The 25,194-nt window shown below is 40.2% G+C and overlaps 1 protein-coding gene across 1 annotated transcript in view; it reads left to right on the forward strand.

The window, feature by feature from the left end:
- The first annotated feature begins 13,414 nt into the window (after positions 1–13,414).
- Positions 13,415–25,194, forward strand: part of TTC6 (tetratricopeptide repeat domain 6) — a 186,172-nt gene continuing 174,392 nt past the window's right edge. Inside the window, exon 1 of the mRNA XM_027521191.1 lies at positions 13,415–14,407. Within this exon, the coding sequence (XP_027376992.1) occupies positions 13,415–14,407 (993 nt within the window). The remainder of the gene's footprint in view (positions 14,408–25,194) is intronic.

The following is a 25,194-nucleotide window of genomic DNA, read 5'->3' on the forward strand; positions in this document are numbered from 1 at the left end:
ATATAAATGGAATTGTATGGTATGTATTCTTTTGGGTATAGTTTCATAGTTCAACATAACATTAGTTAGAGATTTATGTATATATTCCCCACAGATCTTTCTTTATTTCTTTCAAGTATAGCATTGCATTTAATGAATAAAAGTGAAGTCGCTCAGTCGTGTCCGACTCTGCGGCCCCATGTACTGTAGCTCACCAGGCTTCTCTGTCCATGGGATTCACTAGGCAAGAATACTGGAGTGGGTAGTCATGGCCTTGTCCAGGGGATCTTCCCAACCCAGGGATCGAATCTTTGTCTCCTGGTCTCCTGCATTGACAGGTGGATTCTTTACCACTGAGCCACCAGGGAAGCCCCTATGTAGTGTAGACATACAGCTTAAAAACCCTTGAAAAAAAGAAAAGAAAGCTTCAAGTTTTGTAGTCCAGTATTATTCATTAAAATGTAGAAATAACCAGAGTGCCAAGAAAGCAAGTGGGTTAAATTGAGCAAAATTGGCGGTCTAGAAGACTCTAGTCCAGGAAGCTCTTTGGAATCTCCGGGGAGATGCGGTCTCAAGCGTTTGTGCTCACACTCCAAAGCGGTCCTAAAGCTGGTTCTCCGAGGCAGAATCCGCGAGTGGGCGCCCGCAGTGCAGATGAATCCAATCCTTCAGGTCCAGGACCAGGGGGAGGGGGCGGGGGCGGAGACGGGTACCGGAGGGAGTAGCGCTTGGCTTGTTGCTAGGCGACGACGCGCGTTCTGACGGCCAGCTGTGCGAGTCCGCCGGCCGCTGAGTCCCTGAAAGGCCGGTTGGAGACTGGGCCGCGGGGTCGGCCGGCCAGCTTCTCCGTCACATGAGTAGGAGCAGAGGCCTCCCGGGAGGCGGGTGAGAGGAGGACGCGGACTGGGGCGCGGGGAACTTGGTTTGGGAGGCTTTGAGAAGGAATGGCTGCGTTATTTTGGCGGAGCAGTTGTCACCTCTGTTCCGCCCCTCTAATCTCCAGGAAAATCTGGGCGGAAAAGAGTTGAGGTTGGAGAAGGGCTTGAGGCTGGGAGCACGAGTCAAGGAGGATCTGGGAGGAGTGAAAATCTAGTGGGAGGGAATAATAGATAGATTATGATGACCAACTGTGGGGGAAATAGGAAGAGCTAGGAAGGCAAAAAGCAGGAGTGGGGGGTGGGGTGGGGGATGAATCGGAGGGGTTAGGGGGAGGCTGAAAGGTCACAATAGAGGAATTTAACTTCCAATTCCTTGACCTTTTCTGCTATCCCTTGACAGGGGCTGCTTGTTTGGGACAAACCTTACACACCTCCTTTGGTGACCTTCCCCACTTAGGTCAGTGTGTCTAATTTCGGAATAGGGAGCTCTTACTGAGTTTGACCCTAAAATTCTTCGATAGGCAGTGGGACACTCTAGGATTACTCTGAGAATTATTCGGTACTGAAGGCCACAGATCCACAATCTGCTGTGGACTAGCACTGCAAGGATCCGAAGAAATATAATAATTCTTTTTATTTTAAGCATTCAAATGTAAATTTAACATGTTTTTTCCTATTTACAGCTTCATAGAGATATAATTTGTATTCACTAAGATGTACGGAACGTATGGTTTTTATAATGTTCAGGTGTACAGTTTGATGAGTTTTGATAGCTGCGAACACTTTTCAAGCAATTCCTGCAATCAAGATAACAGAACCTTTTTCATATCTCTGCTGCCTTTGCTATCTAGCCCTGCACTCACCCTCTCCCACCACCTTCAACTACTGATCTGCTGTGTAATATCGTAGAAGCAGTTACATTTTCTACTAGTTTATATAAATGGAAGCATCCATTGTGTCTGGGTTCCTTTACTCAGCATAATGATTTGCTATGGCCTTTGTCGTGATTGAGCTTCCCAGGTGGCGCTGGTGGTAAAGAACTCACCTGCCAATGCAGGAGACGTCAAGAGTCCAGGGTTTGATCCCTGGGTGGGAAAGATCCCCTGGAGGCTGGAACGGCAACCCACTCCAGTATTCTTGCCTGGAGAATTCCATGGACAGAGGAGTCTGGCAGGCTACAGCCCACAGGGTTGCACAGAGTCGGACATAACTGAAGGGACTTAGCATGCAGGCATTGTCTTCATTACTGTAGTAAATAGTAAGTTTTGAAACTGAGTAGTGTTAAGTCTACCTTTTTCTTTTAAAAAATCAATTTAGCTATTTTAAAACATTTGAATTTGTGAATACAATTTAGAATAAGCTTGTAATTTCTAGAAAAAAAAAGTCTGCTGTAATTTTGATTGGGAAGGCATGAAATCTATAGATCTATTTGGGGAGAATTACCATTTTAACAATAGTCTTGCAGTTTATGAATATGGTCCCTAAATTTATGTTAATTAATCTTAGCAGTGTTTTGTAATTTTCAGTGTAGAGACTTTGGACATATTTTGTTAGATTAACTCCTAAATACTTTATGTGTTTTTTCCCAATTGTTTGATGTTAGGATATAAAAATGCTACTGAGTTTGTATATTAACCTTGTATTGTACAACCTAGATAATTCATTCATTAGTACTAGTAATTGTTTTGTGGATTTCTTGAGATTCTTAACATTGAAATCACATCATCTGCAAATAGGGACAGTTCTCCTTTTTCCTTTTTAGTTTTTTAAAAAAATATTTATTGACTGATTTTGGCGGTGTTGTCTTACTTGTGGCATGCAGAATCTTCCCTGCCTCATTTGCGATCTTTTGCATGGATTCTGTAGTTGTGGCATGCATGCTCCAGACGTGTGGGCTCAGTAGTTGCAGTGCACTAGCTTAGTTGCTCCGCTGGCACTGAGGGATCTTAGTTCCCCAACCAGGGATCAAACCTGCATCCCCTGCATTGCCAGGCAGATTCCTAGCCACTGGACCACCTGGGAGGTCCCTCCTTTTTAGTTTTTATTTCTTTTCCCTGCCATGTTGTCATGGCAGGTACCCCCAATACAACGTTGAATAGATACAGTAAGAGTTGAGGCATTTTTGCCTCGCTTTCAGTTTTAGGGCAGAGAAGGCAATGGCACCCCACTCCAGTACTCTTGCCTGGCAAATCCCATGGATGGAGGAGCCTGGTGGGCTGCAGTCCATGGGGTCGCTAGGAGTCGGACGCGACTGAGCGACTTCACTTTCACTTTTCACTTTCATGCATTGGAGAAGGAATGGCAACCCACTCCAGTGTTCTTGCCTGGAGAATCCCAGGGACGGGGGAGCCTGGTGGGCTGCCGTCTATGGAGTCACACAGAGTCAGACCCGACTGAAGTGACTTAGCAGCAGCAGCAATTTTAGGGGGAAAGCAAAAATAAAATATTAGCTGCAAGTTTTTAAAAAATTTCTCTTAATCAGATTGAGAATGTTCACTATGCTTCATAGCTTTCCTAGAGTTATTTATTTTTATCACAAAAAGTGTTGAATTTTGTCTTGTGATTTTCCGTTATCTATTTAAATGATCAATTTTTTTCTCCTTTACTTTGTTAATGTTGTGAAATATATTGATTTTTAATGTTAAATCAACTTTTCAACTCTGGGGTAAACTATGTGGTTAGGATATATTATTCTTTTCAAAAATATATTTTTGGATTTATCTGCTTTTTTATTTAAAAATTTTGCATCTGTGTTTATGAGGGATATTTATGTAATTTTCCTTTTTTAAAAGAATGTCTTTGTCAGATTTCGTAGTAGGATTATGTAAATCTCAAAAAATGAGTTCCTTCCTCTCTTTTCTGAAAATATTTGTATAAGACTGATGTTATTTCTTTCATGAGTGGGGTTTGAGAGAACCATCTGGGCCTGGAAATTTCTTTGTGGTAAGATTTTTGATAAAAAATATATTAATTCAGATTTTCTTAACTATTCAGATATTCTGTTTCTTTAATTTTGGTAAATTGTAGTTTTCAGAGATTAACCCACTTCATCTTAATTATTGGCATAAAGTTATCATACTCTCTTATCATCCTTTACTATCTCTAAGATCTGTTGTGAACATCCTCTTTTCATTCCTTTTATAGGTGATTTTGTTCTCTTTTGTTTTTGGATGGTCTAGCTAGGGGGTGATAAAAATTTTATTGATTTTTTTTTTAAGAACCAGCTCTTGGTTTTCTTAATTTTCTCAATTATTTTCTGGCTTCTATTATTTGATTGATATATGTCTTTGTACTTACATTCTTCTGTTTACTTTGTGTATACTTTACTGCTCTTTTTCTAGATTCTTAAAGTAGAAACTTAGGTGATTGATTTTAGACCTATTTTTCTTTTTGATTTAAGCATTTAAACTGTACTTTTCCTTCTAATCAGTGCTTTAGCTGTGTCCCACACATTGATATACTGTATTTTTATTATTACTTAGTCTAAAATGTTTCCTATGATTTCAATAATTTTTTTGTATTGTTTTATTATTTATTAACTTTTTATTACACCTTTTTGTATTACTTTAAAACAATGTATCTTGCGGGAATTCTCTGGTGGTCCAGCAGTTAGGACTCCACCTTTTCACTGGGGTGGCCTGGGTTTAGTCCCTGATCAGAGAACTAAGATCCTGCAAGTCATACAGTGTGGCCAAAAAAAAAAAAAGTGTTTCTCTAGGAGTTACAATACTGTGGCCACCTGATGCTAGAAAAGATTGAGGGCAGGAGGAGAAAGGGGCAACAGAGGATGAGATGGTTGGATGGCATCACTGACTCAATGGACATGAGTTTGAGCAAACTCCGGGAGACAGTGAAGAATAGGGAAGCCTAGCGTGCAGCAGTTCATGGGGTTGCAGAGTCAGACATGCTTAGTGACTCAACAACAACAAGGAATTACAATATATACCCTTAATATTTCATGGTCTAGAGTTAATATTGAACTAGTTCACATAAAGTGCAGAAATATTAACAGCCATAGTTCCCTAATTAGCTGCTCAGTGGTGTCTGATTTTTGGTGACCCTATAGACTGAAGCCCACCAGGCTCCTCTGCCCATGGAATTCTCCAGGCAAGAATGCTGGGTGGGTAGCCATTCCCTTCTCCAAGGGATCTTCCCAACCCAGGGATTGAACCTGGGTCTCTTGCATTGCAGGCAGATTCTTTATGGTGTGAGCCACGAGGAAGCCCCACAGTTCCCTTACCCACCCCCATTCCAGTCTCTTTAGTGTTGGCATATGCATTACATCTGTGTATACAGATACTCCACAAGACAATGTTGCAATATTTATACAAAGATGGCTTGTTAAATATACACAGATATTTGCCATTTCTGATCTTCATTCATTCCTGAAGAATTTGATTTTCCACTGATACAATTTTCCTTCAGTCTAAAACTGTCTTTAGCATTTGTTACAGTTTTAGTCTGCTGGTGAGTTATTCTCCTAGTTTTCCTGTATTTTAGTTGTGTCTTCATTTTGTTTTCATTTTTTTAAAGAATATACTTGCTAGATATCTAATTCTGGGTTGGCACTTTTTTTTGTCTTTTGGCATGTTACGAATCTTGTTTCACTTTCCTGCGGTCTCAGAGGTGTTTCGTGGGAAGTTCATGGTCATTTGAATTATTTCCCTTAATTAATGTGTTGTTTTTCTGTTTCCTTCAGTATTTTATGTTTGTGTTTGGTTTCCAGCAGCTTACATGTAATTTTCTTTATCTAGTTTGGAATAATGAAAGCCTCTTTGTTATAAACTTTTGAATCTATAAATGTATGTATTTCTCCAAATTTTGGATGTTTGCAGACATCATTTCTTCAAATAGCTTTCCACCCCATTCTCCTCCCTCCTTTTGCGCTACCAATAATCCATGTGTTAGAGCTTTTGATATTTTCTCACAAGGTTCTGAGGACTTCTTTTTCTCAAAACTTTTTCTCTCTCTTTTAAATATTGGATAATTTCTGTTAATTTATCTTCTAGTTTACTGACTCTTTCTTTAACATCCCTACTCCACTAGTCAAATTTTTATTGACAATGTTATATTTTTTCATATATAAAATTTCTATTTATTTCTCTTCTAAGATTTTGCTTTTTATTCCTCTTTAACATATTTTCCTTTACTTCATTGAGTATAGCTATAATAGTTGCTATAAAGTCCTTGTTTAATAATTTCAACCTCTGTGTCATCTCTGGACTGGCATCAGTTAATTATCTTTGCCCTTGACATTGGGTCACATTTTCCTGGATCTTTTTATGCAAAGTATTTTCTTGTTATATCCTGGACACTGTGAATGTTTGTGTAAACTCTGGGTTCTGTTGTAGCTCTCTGAAGAAGGTTTATTTTTTTCATTTTTTCATTTCATTTTTCATCTTCATTTACTTTTCTCACTTCATTTAATTTTCATTTAGAAAACATTTTAGATTAAATAATAGTGAAAATACAACATATCAAAATGTGTGCTGCTGCTGCTGCTGCTGGCTGCTAAGTCGCTTCAGTCGTGTCCGACTGTGCTACCCGATAGACGGCAGCCCACCAGCCTCCGGGGTCCCTGGGATTCTCCAGGCAAGAACACTGGAGTGGGTTGCCATTTCCTTCTCCAATGCATAAAAGTGAAAGTAAAAGTGAAGTCGCTCAGTCGTGTCCGACTCCTAGTGACCCCATGGACTGCAGCCAGCAGGCTCCTCTGTCCATGGGATTTTCTAGGCAAGAGTACTGGAGTGGAGTGCCATTGCTTTCTCCTCAAAATGTGTGGGATACAGCTAATGCATTGTTTAGAGGGAAAAGTACAGCTTAAATGCTTAAACCAAAAAAAGGAAATTTACCAGGTTAGACTCACTGTAAGCTCTATTTCATTCTCTGTGATTGGAGGTTAAGTTCAGCTAATTCTCAGTTCAGCTCTTTAAGCCTTTGCTTCTATTTCCTATATGATTTTTAATCAGCACAATATGTTCTAGTAACTGTTATTGAGCTTTGAGTTTGTCCGACATGTGCATGGTTCTGAGGTCAGTCTAGACTTGTATGGGGTTTAGACACAGAATCGGAGATTAACTTCTCTGACTCTCTTTCCTCTGGAATTTCTCTCTCACTCCACAGTGGTGGTTGTTGTCTGGACTCTTTTCTCTAATTCTTCTGGCCAGAAGTCTAGCAAGAAAAGATAAAACATGGAGAGGAAAAACAGGCAGAAAGAGCTTTTAGCTGTTCTATTACCTATTATGTATTTATGTATATATATATTTTCTATGTATGTATGAGTATTCACAAGGGGTATGGACATACTCTAGGTACTGGTTATAAAGAGTTAACTAAGTTAAGCTTTTATAGTTACTGAAATTTCTGTGAGCCTAAGAATACTGGAGTGGGTAGCCTTTCCCTTCTCAGGGGATCTTCCCCACTCAGGACTCAAACCTGGGTCTCCTGCATTGCAGGCAGATTCTTTACCAGCTAAGCTACCAGAGAAGCCTCTGAATAGTTTAGAAAAACATCTTTTTGGAGCTTGAAGACAGCGTTTCTCTATTTTCTCTATCATTTTTAACCAGCATGATATGTGTCAGTTATTATTATTGATATTACTAGGATTAAAGGCAGGAAAGCATGTATTATAGAAAGTGTGGGATAATAGAAAAAATTGCTATTATCCCATTTCTTAGAAAAATCATTAAAATATTTGTATATTTCCTTTTGGACTTTTTAATAAATTATCAGTGGGCAGACAGATCTCATTTCTACCAGTGATATTTCAAAAGCCAATGTGATTTTCAGAATACTTTTATGTTCCTTGCAATACTGAAGATTTTACTAGATGAGATAGGCTGTCTTTGGCCATTTCTTTTGGAACTTTGGTGCTGTGTATTGTGAGTTGATGTTGGTGTGAAATTTAGGAACTGAATTGAGACATTTGGCTATGAATCTTATCCTTAATGGGTCACTGTTCCCACCGAGATACTGATATATAGGTGACTATTTGTAGGAGGTGGTCAAGCACAAGAAATTCCAATAACCAGCTGGAGCTTTGGCTCAGTTCCCCAGGTAATACTCTGCTGGACTAAGACTCCTTGCCCTGTGTGAAGTGTTCATGTGGCTTGGAACCAAGTCATCTGGTAGTCTGCTTTATTTATTTCTGCTTTAGAGTCTAGAGCAGAGTTCTGAATCTTCTGTTCTAACAGGAGGAACAACCAAACCTGCAAGAACCAGAAAGCAGCCTGTCTCAGAATCTAGAGAATTCATGCAGGCAGCCCTCCCTGGGCCTTTAGCTCTTTTGGGCTGGGAGCTTACTTTTTATGTCTGACCGACTTTGTGGGAAAGGAGAGAAGACTGGCCCTTGGCCTCTCTGACTGCGTCACTGCTCAGGCATTGAACATCCTGGTAGAGGAGTAAGGAAAAGGCAGAGTTTTCAAAACCTGGGAAGGAAGAGGACGATGAAATTACTGCTCATTCTGTCCCATTCAAAGGGTATCGTAAACAGTCAACCTGGATTGTGAGCAGCAGGTGTGACACTGTATGTTAATTTTAATACTTCCTTCTTTGGGGACAGCGACATTATTTTTCCTTGAGCATTTCCAAATCAGAACTAGGCTCTTTTTTAAAAAATAAATTGCTAGCAAAAAAAGAGAACCTGTTGTTTTCCCCTGAGATTGGATGTTTAAAAATCATTTTACATATTTTGTAGTGTTAAGGGGTGGATGGGGGCTATGAAAGCACTGGGTTTGATGGCCTGGCCCATTTGCATTGGGATACCACCTTGAAAACACAATAGAAGTTCCATTTCCCACTGTTTCATTTTTACATATAAAGAACAACTTTCCCATGCGGAACTCTAGGGAGGGTACTGAGAAATGTTAAACAATGACCACTTGTTAAACTTCAATAGCAAACCTAGGGCCTGAGAGAAGTTGGAAAGGAATACAAAGCAGGAACTAAGAAATAAAAGGGAAGTGCAGTTGAGAGAGTCAAATCAGATTCCCATCAGGTACTAATGTCTTTCTGGTCTGTGCTCTGTTCCAGTTACTACCTTTCAGTCTTTTGTGGGAAGAAATGCAGATGGTGTCAGGATGAGCATATTACCACCTGTGCAAACAGTAAACAGCCACAATACTATGAGGGAGGTTATACAGAATTTTTTAAATAAGGAAACTTCCTTAAGGGCTTTAGAAGTCATTTCTAATGTTCATATTCTATGGCTTGAAAAAGAGGCAACAGATTATTATTTTCATTTTTAATAAGAAATCTTGTTACTGATAGGATTAAATTGTCCAAGGTGTAGTCAGTGGTGGAACTGGGTGGAGAAAGCAAGCCTACTGATTCTGAAATGAGAGCTCTGTCATATAGCAGGGTCTTGGATTTGAGAACCAGCAGTGACAATTTAAGTGATTAAAAGCAATATGGCTATATCTAGAGGCTAAATAGGATGTTTTCTTCATATAACCCATTCAGTTCAGTCGCTCAGTTGTGTCCGACTCTTTGCGACCTCATGGACTGCAGCACGCCAGGGAACCCTGTCCATCGCCAACTCCTGGAGCTTGCTCAAACTCATGTCCATCACATTGGTGATGCTATCCAACCCATCCAACCATCTCATCTTCTGTCGTCCCCTTCTCCCACCTTCAATCTTTCCTAGCATCAGGGTCTTTTCAAATGAGTCAGTTCTTTGCATCAGGTGGCCAAAGTATTGAAGCTTCAGCTTCAGCATCAGTCCTTCCAATGAATATTCAGGATTAATTTCCTTTAGGATTTACTGGCTGGATCTCCTTGCAGTCCAAGGGACTCTCAAGAGTCTTCTCCAACACCACAGTTCAAAAGCATCAATTCTTTGGTGCTCAGCTTTCTTTATAGTCCAACTCTCACATCCATACATGGCTATTGGAAAAACCATAGCTTTGACTAGATGGACCTTTGTTGTTAAAGTAACGTCTCTGCTTTCTAATATGCTGTCTAGGTTGGTCATAGCTTTTCTTCCAAGGAGCAAGTGTCTTTTAATTTCATGGCTACAGTCACCATCTGCAGTGATTTTTGAGCCCCCCAAAATAGTCTCTCACCATTTCCATTGTTTCCCCATCTGTTTGCCATGAAGTGATGGGACCAGATGCCATGATCTTCGTTTTCTGAATTTTGAGTTTTAAGCCAATTTTTTCACTCACACTTTCATCAAGAGGCTCTTTAGTTCTGCTTCGCTTTCTGCCATAAGGGTGGTGTCATCTGCGTATCTGAGGTTATTGATATTCATTCTCCCGCCAATCTTGATTCCAGCTTGTGCTTCATCCAGCCTGGCATTTCAGATGTGTACTCTGAGTACCAGTTAAATAAGCAGGGTGACAATATACAGCTTTGGCATATTCTCATATAGCCCAGACTGCATGATAAATGAAGAAATCTAATTATAAAAATAACCCTTTTATGAGCTGATATAAAAGAAACAACCAAGAAATGTGCATACTTTGTAAGCAAAGAAATGCAAAGTAAGATAAGAAAATGTTTCTTTCCAAATTTGTCTTAAGTCCATTGTGAAAAATGAAAAAGTGAAAGTGTTAGTCATGTCAGACTTTTTGGGACCACGTGGACTAAACCCAGCCAGGCTCCTTGTCCATGAAATTCTCCAGGCAAGACTACTGGAATGGATAACCATTTCCTTCTCCAGGGGGTCTTCCTAGTCTGAGGATTGAACCCAGGTCTCCTACATTGCAGGCGGATTCCTCACAGTCTAAGCCATCAGGGAAGCCCATTATATTTTGGCATAAAATGAGATAAACCCCCTTACCCGCCCTCCCCATAGTCAACCAATTGTCTCAGCACAATCTATTGAATGATTCTTCTTTTATCATCAATTTAATGCTGCCATTATAATATTACCCACATTATTCTTAATTATTTTGCTCACTCAGTCTACATATTGATTTTATCAGCAGTGTTTCTATTTTAATTCTTACATCCATATGAGTTTTTAATTATCTTGTTGGACAACACTCCCTCATTTCTCTTTCCAAAATTGTGGCCAATCTATCCTGTTTATTACTTCAAATAAATCCAGAATTAGTTTTCAAATTTCAAAATATCATGTTTCGGTTTTGTTTATGATGGGATTAAACCAGTACAGTGTTTTGGGAAGATCTGATAAAATGAAAATATTTGGTCTTTTTACCAAGGAATACCAAAATCACTGTAGGTGGTGATTGCAGCCATGAAATTAAAAGACGCTTACTCCTTGGAAGGAAAGTTATGACCAACCTATATGGCATATTGAAAAGCAGAGACATTACTTTGCCAACAAAGGTCCGTCTAGTCAAGACTATGGTTTTTCCAGTGGTCATGTATGGATGTGAGAGTTGGACTGTGAAGAAAGCTGAGTGCTGAAGAAGAATTGATGCTTTTGAACTGTGGTGTTGGAGAAGACTCTTGAGAGTCCCTTGGACTGCAAAGAGATCCAACCAGTGCATTCTAAAGGAGATTGGTCCTGGGTGTTCTTATGCTAAAGCTGAAACTCCAGTACTTTGGCCACCTCATGCAAAGAGTTGACTCATTGGAAAAGACTCTAATGCTGGGAGGGATTGGGGGCAAGAGGAGAAGGGGATGACAGAGGATGAGATGGCTGGATGGCATCACTGACTCAATGGACGTGAATTTGAGTGAACTCCGGGAGTTGGTGATGGACAGGGAGGCCTGGTGCGCTGCAATTCATGGGGTCGCAGAGTCGGACATGACTGAGCGACTGAACTGAACTGAACTAAACTGAAGCAAGGAATATTAACTGCCTACTTAGTGGAGTCTTTCCTTTATGTCCTTCAGTTAAAATTAAAACATTTCATTCATGCAGTTTCAGCACATTCCTTATGTTTATTCCTAGATATTTACTCCTTCACATAAATTATACATGGAATTTTGCCATCATGCTTTTGGTATAAAGGAAGATTTTTTTTTGTATAAATTTTAAAAATTTAAATACCTTGCAGACCTCAATTATAATTCTAAATAGTTCTTTAGTGCTTAGATTTTCTATGTAAATAATCACATTTGCAAGTAATGATGGTATTCCTGAGGTATTTTTGCTTTATTTTTGTATTGTCAAAGAACCTTGGCCTTGGGTTTTCTAAGAAATCAATTAGTTTCTTTATTATTTTCTGCTTTTATTTCATTGTTTTACTCTTATTTCTTGACACTCTCCTCTCCTTGGCTTCTGTGGAAACTTCTCATTTTCCCAGCTCTCTGATTGCTCCCACTCTTCCCACCTCCCAACTGTGAGAGGACCAAAGAATGTCATCAGCCCTTCTGTGTTTGTATTTCTTGTTATCCTGGCTTTTGGTAATGATCTCAGAGCTCTCAAGATCGGAAAATTCACCTGTAATCATAGATGGCTGGCTCTGCTGAATAGCATACTTTTTTTTTAAATTGTGATAATATACCTGACATAAAATTTACCATCTTAAACCATTTTTAAGTGTAAAGTTCAGTGAATAGCAACAGCTTTATTACACACTTGGTTATGACCCAGACTTTATCAAAGTGATTCAAAGTTGCTATTTTATTTATTCCCAGTCATTGGCCAGATCCTACCAGTTTTACCTTATAGAGTCTTTTCACTCTGCTCTGTTATCAAAACTAGGCCTTTAGTTCAGTTCAGTCGCTCAGTCGTGTCCGACTCTTTGCCTTACCTACTTTTACATGCCCTCTCTCTCTTTCGTCTTTCTCCCACCCCAAGCCCTAGATCCTATCAAGCCACTTTGCTGTTAAATGTTTTTGAATAGTTTCCAGTAGACCACAGAAAAAGTACAAACACCTGGCATTCAAGGCCTCCCGACCTCACTGCAGCCTAGCTTGTGGCTGATCACCTCTTGTCCTTCCTACACCTGCTCTGTTTCCTGTCAAAGGTAGAGGCAAGTGGGCTGGGTGAGAAATGGAGACACCACGGACCAGCTGGAGAAGGGAAAGGGAAATTGTTGTCCTGCCCCAAGAGTAGGGGTTGGCCCTTGCATTGCCAGAGCCTTCGTTTTATCCCCCCCCCCCCCCAGAGAAACTGCAAATCTGCATTTTTATATGAAAATCTCTCAATTTAAAACCGTTGGCTATGAATTAATATTTCTGAAAAGCTCAGAGAAATTGAAAAGCATGCTTGCAAGAAGGATCCAGGCTACTGCTGACCTCTGATCTCTCTTCTTGGCAGGATTACTTTAGGTTTACTATGCCTGTGTGGAGTGTGGTCCCTTTTGCCTGGAAGTGGGAGACTACAGTACTGTTGAGAGAAGTACTAAAATACACTCAATAGAAGTTTCAGAAAATCTTCACTGTAAAAATTTACTAAAAGTTTTTCATTGTTACTGTGAAAAGGCCAGTAGTTTAAAATGATATATTAAAAATGATAGAAGATCATTTTAGTAGTATCATTATGGATTTAGTAGTAAATCATTTAAATAGTAGATTTAAAATGATATAAATGAATGCAGCCCACTGGTGCCTCAGTTAAGCACAGTGAGCGTTCCACCATGAGAAGCTTTTTAGAACTGGAATTTTATTCATCAATATTAGTTTTCATGTATGTAGGTATGTATAAATATAAATTTATTGTTATTTCACAGGACAAATCAGTCAAGATGTCCACGATTTCAAAGCACTTTGGACTGAAATACAAAGAAGAATCGTACATCTTTAAAGAGCTGGAGAAGGTTCGCAAGGAGACCAAAAAGGAATTTCTCCGAATCAAGGAGAAGTTGGCTGCCAAGCCAGCTGTGGATGAAATCCCCGTCTTTGGTCTCCGGGTCCCCAGCCCGGCCCGGTATGCGACGAAGGGGAGCGCTTCCCGCGTCGGATCCCCAAAACCAGCAGGCTCCCCTCGGGTTAAAGGTCGTGCGCGCCCAACTGGGACCCTCCCGCAGCCGGTGCCCCGAGGCGCCCCGCGGCCCCCGGGCCCGAGGGAGGTGGCCGCTCCCGGGAAGGGCCGGCCCTTCCGCCCCCAGGACTTTTACTTGCGGAGCTCCGCGTTCCTCCGGCACCGGCCCCAGCAGCCGCCGGTCATCGCGCCCAGGGCTGGCACGTCCAGACCAGTGGTCCTGATGCCGCCGCGCGTGCCCACGGGGAGGGCCCGGGCGCACCGGGGCTCCAGGAGCCCCCCGCCGGCGGACTCCAAGCCCGTGCTCGACCTGGCCCGGGGGCGCGTGGTCAGCCTGGAGCCAGCTCAGCTCGCCGAGGTCGGCCAGGCCAGAGAGAGGCTGCCCGACTCCTTTTCCAGCGACGAGGGAGACGTGGAGGCGGCCGGCCGGCGGAAGAGAGTGAGGATTAACACCCGCTTCCTGCACGAGGACTCGGGTGGCGAGTCGCGGGAAGCCCCCGGGTCCGCTTCCAAAACCGACCGCGAGAGCACCCCGCCGAGCGACTCCCGGGAGGCCACCCTGCAGGCCCCGCCGCCAGTGCGTGCGATCCCCAAGTCCATCGAGGAGATCATCGCCTCGCTGCAGTCCGAGGCCCAGCTGGCCTCCGACCAGACCATCAAAGAGCTCATCCAGAGCGTCCTTGGGCAGAACTACGACATTAAAATGGAAGTAGGTGATCCAGAATAGGGGTCATATTTCTTCTGGATAAATTTCATTTCAGGATTCAGACATAAAATCGTGCATATCGTGTGTTCTAAGCTAGACAAGCTCGAAAAGCTAGACAAAGTGTTCGGGTGTTAATCAGGGTCTTTGAATTTTCCATCAAGGGAGTATATCCTTTTAAAAAAGTGAAAATAATGGAGAGGGTATTTCAGAAACTGGTACAAAGAACATTAGTTCTTTGACCCGAGTAATACATAACTGGTAACCTTTCCTTTCAAAGTCTTTGTGATTATTTAGTATTGATTTGGTTGATGTTTTATATGAAAGACTCGGTCTTTGGTGGTACAGTTTATTAACAGTAAATCTGTACCTTAAGAAGATCAATATACTACTACTAAGCTGTATTTATAAGAATTTTGGTCCATTTTCAGTGAAAATCATTCTCTTAAAATATGTTTAAAAAATTTACTTTCTAGGTCTTCTCAGCTATATATATGGACTATAAGTGATTATTTGTCCCAAGGACAAGCCCATCAGGTGGATACCCATAAGAGCCCTGTTTTACATAAGAGGCTTCCTAGCTTTAGTGAGTTTAAAAGGATTGCCTCCCAGTTCAGTAACTAAGGCAGAACAGAGCTGGGCGTCCACCCCCGCCAGTCATACCCCAGAGAAGACACTGGAATCATGCCAGGACTGCCTGTTTGTTGATTGTGATGTGTCCCCAGGCAGGGAGCAAAGCTAGATAGGGTCCTGGTTCATTATACAGACTTAGTTCTAAACAGGGACATTCAAAGTAGAAATAATAATAGGGGAGTCTGAGTCCCATATACACAGAGAGAGAGGGAGAGAGGGCAGGAGGAAAGGAGTTTTTTGAGAATGGTAATTAGAATGACACTTAGGAGGGAAGAAGATTCTATTACTCTTCTTGGCTGCAGCGCCAAACCTCTTGTTAGTACACAGAATACTGCTGCCACATTATGTCTTCAAAATAGTTTCAGCCCAGAATATACTCTTGGCTGTGATTTAAGGAATGTGATTCTAAAGCCCATTAGGGAAACAAAAACGTGTAAGGACAAGAGTCCCCTGTGTCGTCTTTGACCTAATGTTTGTAGGCAGAATGGGACAAATATTTTCAAGTAAGATCCACACCTCCCTATGGTTACTGAACAAGACCAGCCTGACTGTTCAGGCGGTTTCAAAATGAGTACTTCTTATAAAGTTTTCTGTGGATCTAACAGAAAAAGGAATCAGGGATACACACATTGGAGAGCCCAAACGGAGAGAACAAAGGCCTCATTGCCGCCCCTGTCAGAAGGAACTCTGTAACATAATCAAGGCATGTGACGTGAAGAGGGGCCTATATTGGAACCCGGCTCAGAGGTCCTATACAGTTGGAGAAAGTTACACTTTTAGAGCAAGGGTTTAAGGAGGGAAGAAGATTCCCTCCTAAATCCTTAAACCCATTTGCCATAAAGAAAATGCATTTTGAAGGGTTCAAATAGAATAGAATATAAGAAGGGAGAGTATCAATGATGATTTGCCCCGGGACAGTGAATTCTGTTCTTTCTGGTATTCCATTTCTCTTGTGTATCCTTTTCTGGTGCTTCAGTTACCAGAATTGCTTTATGTAGGAGAGTGGTTTGGAGGATTAGGGTCAGAAGTCAGCATCACTAGCTAGCCCCACATTATGAGACTTTGTTGTTCAGTTGCTAAGTCATGTCCAACTCTTTGTGACCCCATGGATTGCAGCATGCCAGGCTTCCCTGTCTTCACTATCACCCAGAGCTTGCTCAACTCATATTCATTGATTTGGTGATGCCATCCACTCATCTAATTCTCTGTGTCCCCTTCTCCTCCTGCCCTCACTCTTTGCCACTATCAGGGTCTTTTCCAGTCAGTTGGCTCTTCACATCAGGTGGCCAAAATATTGGAGCTTCAGGTTCAGCATCGGTCCTTCCAATGAATATTCAGAGTTGAATTCCTTTAGGATGGACTGGTTTGATCTCCTTGCAGTTCAAGGGACTCTCAAGACTTGGCCAGTTTCAAATGTCTTAGTCCCATCCCTGCCTTCCATTGTATTGATTTTTTGTATAGCTAGTTGTTGTTCTTGCTTTTAAACTTTTGCCTCTGTGCCCCATCTCCCCTTCCCCCCAACAATTCCAGAAGATGGAGCTTTGAATTATTTTGGTCTTTTGTTAGGGTGAGAAGAGAACAGTGGGGGATTTGTTGAAATGGTTGTGACTGGGTAGGTGAGGGATAGCAATGAAAATGCAAGTAAAAGTGGTGTCTAAATTATGATTCTAAAAATCCTTAAGATTATAATAAGGCCACTTGTTTTAAACGAAACGTTTGGAGTTTATATAAACAACGTTCTGTCCGTAATAAGCAAGGGATATGGTTCTTCACTTTAGACATCTTAATTTGGAGCCAATCCCTTGAGGGAAAGTCAAAGGATAAGACAGTCTTGGCAAGATGTGCTGTCTCTGTTTAGAGCTCGGGCAGGGCCCTTCCAGACCTAGCATTCAGAGTTCCACAAACAATTACATAGGCCAGAAGGTGCTCAGAATACCTGAAGATTAAACTCAGCTGTCAAATGTAGGTCAAACATCTAAACCAAGTTTTCTCAACCTTGGCACTTAACTTTTTGGTTTGAATAATTCTTCATTGTGGGTGGCTGTCCTGTAATTGTAGGATGTTTAGAATTATCCTTGGCCTCTACCCAGTAGATGCCAGTAGTATGATCCTCTCGTCATCCTCCCGACCACCAAGTCATAACAACTGAAATATCTCTAGATGTTGCCAAATGAGACCAGGGGTAGAAGGGTGTAATCACCCCTCCCGCCCCCCCCATCCTCCCAACCAGGTGAAAACTGGTGGCTTAAACAGTAAGCATACACCATGGCAGGAGGGATAGAAATTTTATAAGTTCCTAAATGCTTGTTTTACTGAGGAATTCAATATTATCACTCACAAAATACATTCTAATTATATGAGACTGAATAAAGGTTAGAGACTTCCTTCCAGATGTTAATTGAGGATGAAGGAATCAACCCATCCTTGGTTCTGTGGTGTGTGTTGTTTTTGGCCATATAGCTCAAAAGAAGAAATGGCTTAAAATGACCCAGGTGAGGGAGTTCGTGTCCCCAGGTCTTTATAAACAAATAACTCACAAGCAAATGTTTTATCATAAAACTTATGCCGGCTTTAACTTTAGGGAAGATGAAATAGACATACTTCTCTCTCTTCTTCCTGCTAAGTAAAACTAGGTACAAACAAACAGGAGAAGACTCCAAAAGGTAGAAAGAAGCAGACTGGCTGGGGACTTTGGGATCCAAGGGATCATGTAGTGATAAGTTCTTAGGTTTTCTTTTTGTCTTAGATCTACTGCACCAGAGCTAAAGAGACTGGCAACCTAAGAATGTGCCAGTGGGTACAGACAGAAAAAGCCCCAGCAAAAGCCTGCTCTCTTTAGCTAAGGATCAAGAAAGGAGCAGCCTAGCAAGACAAAACTTTTAGACAATAACTGTGCTACTCTAGTCAAGCACCACAGAAAAACCTATGACCCTGTCCTCTCCTCTGCCAGCCAGGACTGAGGAGGGAGCTAAACTTCCACTCTTGAATGACTGTAACAGGTTACCCCAATTTCTTCCCTAATGACATAGTGTCAGTGGAGAGCCAAGACTTTCAACCCTAACACTAAAGAGGCTATCCTACCTTCCTCCCTGTAGTGTCACTGGACACCATACGGGCTTTTCCCAGTTTCCAGGACTTTGATGCTGAGAAGGCAATGGCACCCCACTCCAGTACTCTTGCCTGGAAACTCCCATGGACGGAGGAGCCTGGTAGGCTGCAGTCCATGGGGTCACTAAGAGTTGACACGACTGAGTGACTTCACTTTCACTTTTCACTTTCATGCATTGGAGAAGGAAATGGCAACCCACTCCAGTGTTCTTGCCTGGAGAATCCTAGGGACGGGGGAGCCTGGTGGGCTGCCGGCTATGGGGTTGCACAGAGTCAGACACAACTGAAGCGACTTAGCAGCAGTAGCAGCAGCAGCAGGACTTTGATGACAGAAAGATTAGATCTTCTGTTGTAGTCCTACAAGTGCCTGAGGCTCTATTATTCCCCCAGTTTACTGTCTCTGTTACTCAGATTGATAAAATAGTATTGTTTCATCTTCATGATCACTGATCCTTTCCACTGTGTCCCATACGTTCAGTATTTGAGGCATTTGTACAGTTTTATTTCAATTACTGTAATTTTCAGTTCTAACATTTTTCTTTGGCTCCTCTTTATATATTCTGTTTCTTTACTAAGACTCTCTTTTTCTCACTGTTCCAAGTATACTCATTATTATTGCTTATTCAAGTTTTGTTTTGTGTTTAGACTTGAAAGAAAAAAAAAGACGATACCAACATTGAGATGACCAAGATGTTAGAATTCTCTGATAAAGATTTTAAAGTGGTCCTATACATCACTCTAATTGGAAAACAACAATACCAGTAGATGGAAATAAGTTATGATATATAATGTAATATCTGGAGCAATGACCAAAAAATCTATACAAAGAGATTCACTCAACAACCACTATATATAAATCAACCTAGAATTAAGAAATTTTAAGTAACCCATAGGAAGGCAGGTAAAAAGTAAACAGAAGCAAAAAACAGAGAACGAAAAGAAAAGTAGTAACTTCAAACTCAAATGTATCAATAACTACACTAAATGTAAGTGGTCTAAATGTAGTGATTAAAAGCAGAGATTGGCAAGTGGATTCCGTATAAAACCCAGTATATATATATATATATATATATATATATATATATTTTTTTTTTTACAAGAAATGTACTTCTGGTATGATGATATAGGCAGGTTTAAAATAAAGCATGAAAAAATATCAGGCACAAATTATTCAAAAGAAAGAAGAGTGGCTATATTAATTTCAAATAAAGTAGACTTCAGTACAAAGAAAATGATGAGAGACACAGTTGGCATTTTAACATGATAAAAGGGTTAATCTATTAAGTCAAAGGAATCCTAAATGTGTGTTAAACAAACAACAGAGCTGAAAAAATATGTGAAGTAAAAACCAAAAGGAGAAATTGATGAAACTACAATTATAGTTGAAGATGCCAGCACCTTTCTTTCAACAATTGACAGAAAACCCTAGACAGAAATTCCCCAAGAATGCAGATGAACTCAACACTACCATCAAACGTTAGAAACTAATCTACATTTATAAAACACTGTGCTCAGTGGTAGCAGAATGTACATTCTTGTCACTGCCCATGGGACATATACTAAGACCATCTCTGGTGCATAAAAGTGAACTTTAATGAATTTAAAAGCATTGACATCATATAGAGTGTGTTCTCTGATTATAATGGAATCAAACTATAAATTAATAACAGATTGATAATAAAATCTCCAAACACTTGGAAACTTAAACAATATCTAAGTAATCCATGGATCAGTGGGGAAATCTCAGAGAAATTTTAAAAACTGAACTGAATTAAAAGTACAAAATTTAGGGGACATAGGTAAAGCAGTAGTGCCTTTATCCTAGAGAATGAAAAATTACTTACATTCAAATAGGAAACTGAGATGAATGTTCTTAGGAGCTTTTTTTACTTAATAACCCCAAACTAGAAATAACCCAGATGTCTTTTAAGGACATACTACTCAGCAATAAAAAGAAATAAAGTACTGGTATCTACAATAACTTGGATGAATCTCCAGAAAATTATGCCAAGGCAAATCCAGTCTCTAAATGTTATATACTGTATAATTACATTTTATACAACATTCTTAAAATGACTAAATTATAGGAATGGAGACAAGATTTGTAGTTGTCAGGGGTTGAGGACAGGCTTGAAGTAGGGGAGGGTGAGAGGGAAGTATGTGCAGCTTTAGAAAGGCAAATTCAGAAATCTTTCTGGTGATGGAGATATTTTGTATCTTGACTATATCAGTGTCAGTTTCCTGCCTGTGATTTTGTAATAGTTTTGCATGATATTCTCATTAGGAAAACCTGATAAAAGGGTACAGAGGATATCTCTGTATTATTTATTATAAGTGAATATGTGTGTGTATTGTGTGTGTGTGTGTTAATCGCTCAGTCATGTCTGACTCTTTGTGACCCCATGCACTATAGCCTGCCAGGTTCCTCTGTCCATGAAATTCTCTAGGCAAGGATACTGGAGTGGGTTGCCATTTCCTATCCCAGGGGGCATCTTCCTGACCCAGGGATCAAACCCAGGTCTCCTGCATTGTAGGCAGATTCTCTACCATCTGAGCCACCAGGGAAGCCCCCAAAGTGAACATGAACCTATAATTATTTCAAAACAGAAACTTTAAGTAAAATTTTATCTGATTGTTTATAAAAGTTTATGCTTCTTTTTATAAGTTGTAAGGAGGAATATAAGGAAATGATAATTTCTCTTTAAAGCCTCCCTTAACTCACCAACAGTAACCAATACTTGTTTATCCTGTTGTTGTTCAGTCACTCAGTTGTGTTTGACTCTTTGTGACTCCATGGACTGCAGCATGCCAGGCTTCCCTGTCCTCCGCTGTCTTCAGGAGCTTGCTCAAACTCATGTCCATTGAGTCAGTGATGCCAGCCAATCATCTCATCCTCTGTCGTCCCCTTCTCCTCCTGCCTTCAATCTTTCCCAGCATCACGGTCTTTTCTGATGAGTCGGCTCTTCAAATCAGGTGGCCAAAGTGTTGGAGCTTCAGTTTCAGCATCAGTCCTAATGAATATTCAGGATTGATTTCCTTTGGGATGGATTGGTTGGATCTCCTTGCAGTCCAGGGGACTCTCAAGAGTCTTCTCCAATACCACAGTTCAAAAACATCAATTCTTTGGCTCTCAGCCTTATTTATGGTCTCACATCCATACATGACAACTGGAAAAACCATAGCTTTGACTAGATGGACCTTTGTTGGCAAAGTCATGTCTCTGCTTTTCGATACGCTGTTTAGGTTTGTCATAGCTTTTCTTCCAAGGAGTAAGCGTCTTTTAATTTCATGGCTGCAGTCACTTTCATTAAGAGGCTCTTAATTCTTCTTCCCTTTCTGCCATAATGGTAGTGTTGTCTGCATATCTGAGGTTATTAATATTTCTCCCACTAGTCTTGATTCCAGCTTGTGCTTCATCCAGCCCAGCATTTCACATGATGTACTCTGCATAAAAATTAAATAAGCAGGGTAACAATATATAGCCTTGACGTACTCCTTCCCCAATTTTGAATCAGTCCATTGTTCCATGTCCAGTTCTAACTGTTGCTTCTTGACCTGCCTACAGATTTCACAGGAGGCAGATAAGGTGGTCTGATATTCTCATGTCTTTATGAATTTTCCACAGTGTGTTGTGATCCACACAGTCAAAGTCTTTAGCATTGTCAATGAAACAGAAGTAGGTTTATCCTTCTACATTTATCTTAATTATTTAATATAAATATTTATGCTAAATAAATTCTTTGGTATAAATGTGTACACATACATACATATGTAGGTTTTTTTTAAGTAAAAATAAGAACCTATGGTACACATTATTCTGCAGCTTACTTTTTGACACATATCAATGGACATGTATACTTTTTATTTTTTTTTAATCGCTGCATATTATTCCATAGTATTTAAACATTTCTTGGCTCTTTGCTCTTCAAATTTTATCTTTCCCTATCCTAGGAACAAAGTTTTGCTCCACTGGAGTTATAAATCAAAGAACCTACCAGGATCTGGGCAAAGAAAAGCCATCTGTTGTTTGACTGTCACAGGTATAATTGGGAGGGACTAGTTTGGGCACATCTTTTCTCTTCAGAGTGACAGACGCGTTTATTATACTTTTCTCTTTATATTCTCTTTGTGCGTTACTTTATTCTCACAGACGTAACAGCTTAAACTAGTACAAATGATGTAATGATTAAGAAGTTTCTTGATTTACAGTTTTTTTCCTGTGAAGTTTTAAAATCTCTCAGATATCATTTGGGTGCCTTCAATAAATGCAAAATGTTCACGTGTTTAATTTCAGTTCATTTTAAAAGATGGAAAATAATATTTTTATTTGTTCTTGAGAAAAAATTCTTATTCCTTTAGCTGGTTTGGTTGTAATAATGATTTTGAACCAAGCTAGAAGTTGTTCCTTTAAAATAAACTTCTTCTTTGTTGGATACAAAGGTGTTTTATTTTCCATGAGCATTTTTTTTTAAGACTGAAATACAGAGTTACTTGAAAAATGAAATGTTAATTTATTGTAGAATTCAGATGTACTTTTTTTCTGACTCTTAGTACAGATACTGCCCAGCAGTGATTGTTTTCTTTTGCCTGTTTGTGTAATAGTCTCGTAATTTAGACTATAAAGGACAAATACATTTGAATGTATTGAAAGTAATTCATTTTCACATATGCCACAGTTTTGAGTACATATGCAATAAAATGAAGAATTTTTAAATGTTAGTGAAATAATTGCTTTTTTCTGGCTACTTCAGGCACAATTATTTGGATATTTAGGACAAAGACTTTCCCCCTCTGGGGGTTGTTATTTCAATATATAACTCAGTTTTAACTCTGATTTCCTAAAGTAGGCCTTTTTAATGCTTTTACATTTTAACGGCTAGTCTAAGCCCTTAGAATCTCCTTAAGTGGGTGTTGAGGCGCAGCTGATAAATAGCATATTTAAAATCCAGCACTAATCACTACCTTAACATTGTGAAATTCAAATACATTTTAAGGGTAATTTTTGTGGTATCAATTCATGATTTTTATGTTCTGTGTAAAATGAGAGGAAAGAGTTCATTCAGTTTAAAGAAGCTTAAAAAAAAAAAAAAAAGAAGCTTAAAAATACTAAAGTTGCTATCAAGGCTTAGCATAATATGGCTACCTTGAGAGCAACCGAACCAACTGAATGTCCCAGCTAGGTTACATACTGACTTATTGTACACAGGAAGTGGTTTATTTTTTATTACTGAAAACTACCGTATTGGGTTGTGAGTTGAGTCAGTCATTCTGTAGCTGTAAACAGCCTGAAGCTAGGCAGTTGTATTATTTAGAGTGCCTGTTTTAACACATAATAGGTAAACATATGGCTTTTAAGGATGGGTAGATAAACAGTTTTGATAATAAAATCAAAATCTTGAGAACCAGTGAACCACAATCATGCATCTTTCATCCCAAATGGAGGTAATTTAGTAGACGAGGCAGCACACAATCCAGTTGTGCTGACTATGTATGTCATTTTGGGGAGAATATTATTTTACAAGTACCTGGTTTCTTTAGTCCACTGTAAAGTACACTGCATTTTAGTCTTACTGTAATAGAGAAGGATGGCTTGACAGAATCAGTCATACTTATTATCTTTATGAATTTTTATGAGCACAAGTAAGAATAAAGGTTAAAATCTGTTGCATTGAAACTAAAAATAGTCTGTTGCATTGAAACTAAAAATAACACATTCTGATTTAATAAATTTTATATATTTGTCTTAAAATTTTTTTTTTTTTAATATTTATTTATTTGGCTCTGCTGGGTCTTAGTTGTGGCATGTGGGATCGCGCTCCCTGACTAGGCACCGAACCTGCGTCCCCTGCATTGGGAACGCAGAGTCTTAGTCACTGGACCACCAGAGAAGTCCCTGTGTTCCTGTATGGAAAAGAACTTCTAGAGTTCTGTTATAAATTTTTTCATAATGTTTCCTTACTCTCATTTTTCATTACAGTAGTGTCTGGAGCTGAAAGGTAACCTAATTAACTTTGTATTATAGATAACAAAACTGAGACCCAGTGAGAGATAGTGACTTTTATAAGGCTGTACAGCCAATTAGCATTGTTGGGATCAGAACTAGTTTAGGTCTTTTGACAGCTGAACCAGAATTGTTTTTATTCTTATTACATGATGTTGATGGCCCTTCCTTTTCCTCTTTGGCCCCATCTTCTCCCCACCCCCACCAACTGTCTTGAGACCTAGACCCCAAGACAAGTGTCCAAAATTACTTCTCAACTCGATTTTTCCCCTCTCAGATCTCTACATTAGTGAGAGGCCCATCACACTCTCCTGTCCTGGGATGGCCACCTGTGGCCTCTTGCTGGTGACTTCTAAGCCCAGCACACTTAGACCTGGGAAGGTCAGTAAGAAGCAAGGATTTGCTGCTCATAGAGTGGTGTGGTGGTGGTAGCGATGTGTGTGTGGGCTGGGACTTGGGCCAAGATTGTGTCAGAAAGTGAAAGAATACAAGTGGGATGAATTATAAGTAGTGATGACATTAGCAGTGGGTTGTATGATCCCTAACCCGTTACATGCAATCAGGGAACACTGATCCTGCCAGCTTAGGTTGCTGTTAATATGAATAAAAGATGAAATGGCCATTATCTGCCATCTCTCATGGCAGAATACAATCTGACCCACTTCTACGTCATCTTCTTAGCTTTATTTTATATAAAAATCTGTTAGCTATTCTCAAAGTGAGGAAATGCCTGCACGTATTTTTTTCTTCCTAGCCCAGTGGTATAGGTTGTGAGTCCTCATCCTTTTGGGGAAGAAGAGCTACTTAAAGAGCAATTAATTAGTTTATGTTTGGCGCACTTGGGTCTTTGTTGTGTGCACAGGCTTTCTCTGGTTGCGGAGAGCAGGGGCTACTCTTCACTGTGGGACTTGGGCTTCTTACTGCAGTGGCTTCTCTTGTTGTGGAGCGTGGGCTCTGGAGCTCGGGCTCCAGTAGTGGTGACACAGGGGCTGTGCTTAGTTGTGTCGGGGCATGTGGGATCTTCCTGGATCAGGGATCCAACCCATGTGCC

The sequence above is a fragment of the Bos indicus x Bos taurus genome, chromosome 21, assembly GCF_003369695.1.
Source record: "Bos indicus x Bos taurus breed Angus x Brahman F1 hybrid chromosome 21, Bos_hybrid_MaternalHap_v2.0, whole genome shotgun sequence".
Lineage (NCBI taxonomy): Eukaryota > Metazoa > Chordata > Mammalia > Artiodactyla > Bovidae > Bos > Bos indicus x Bos taurus.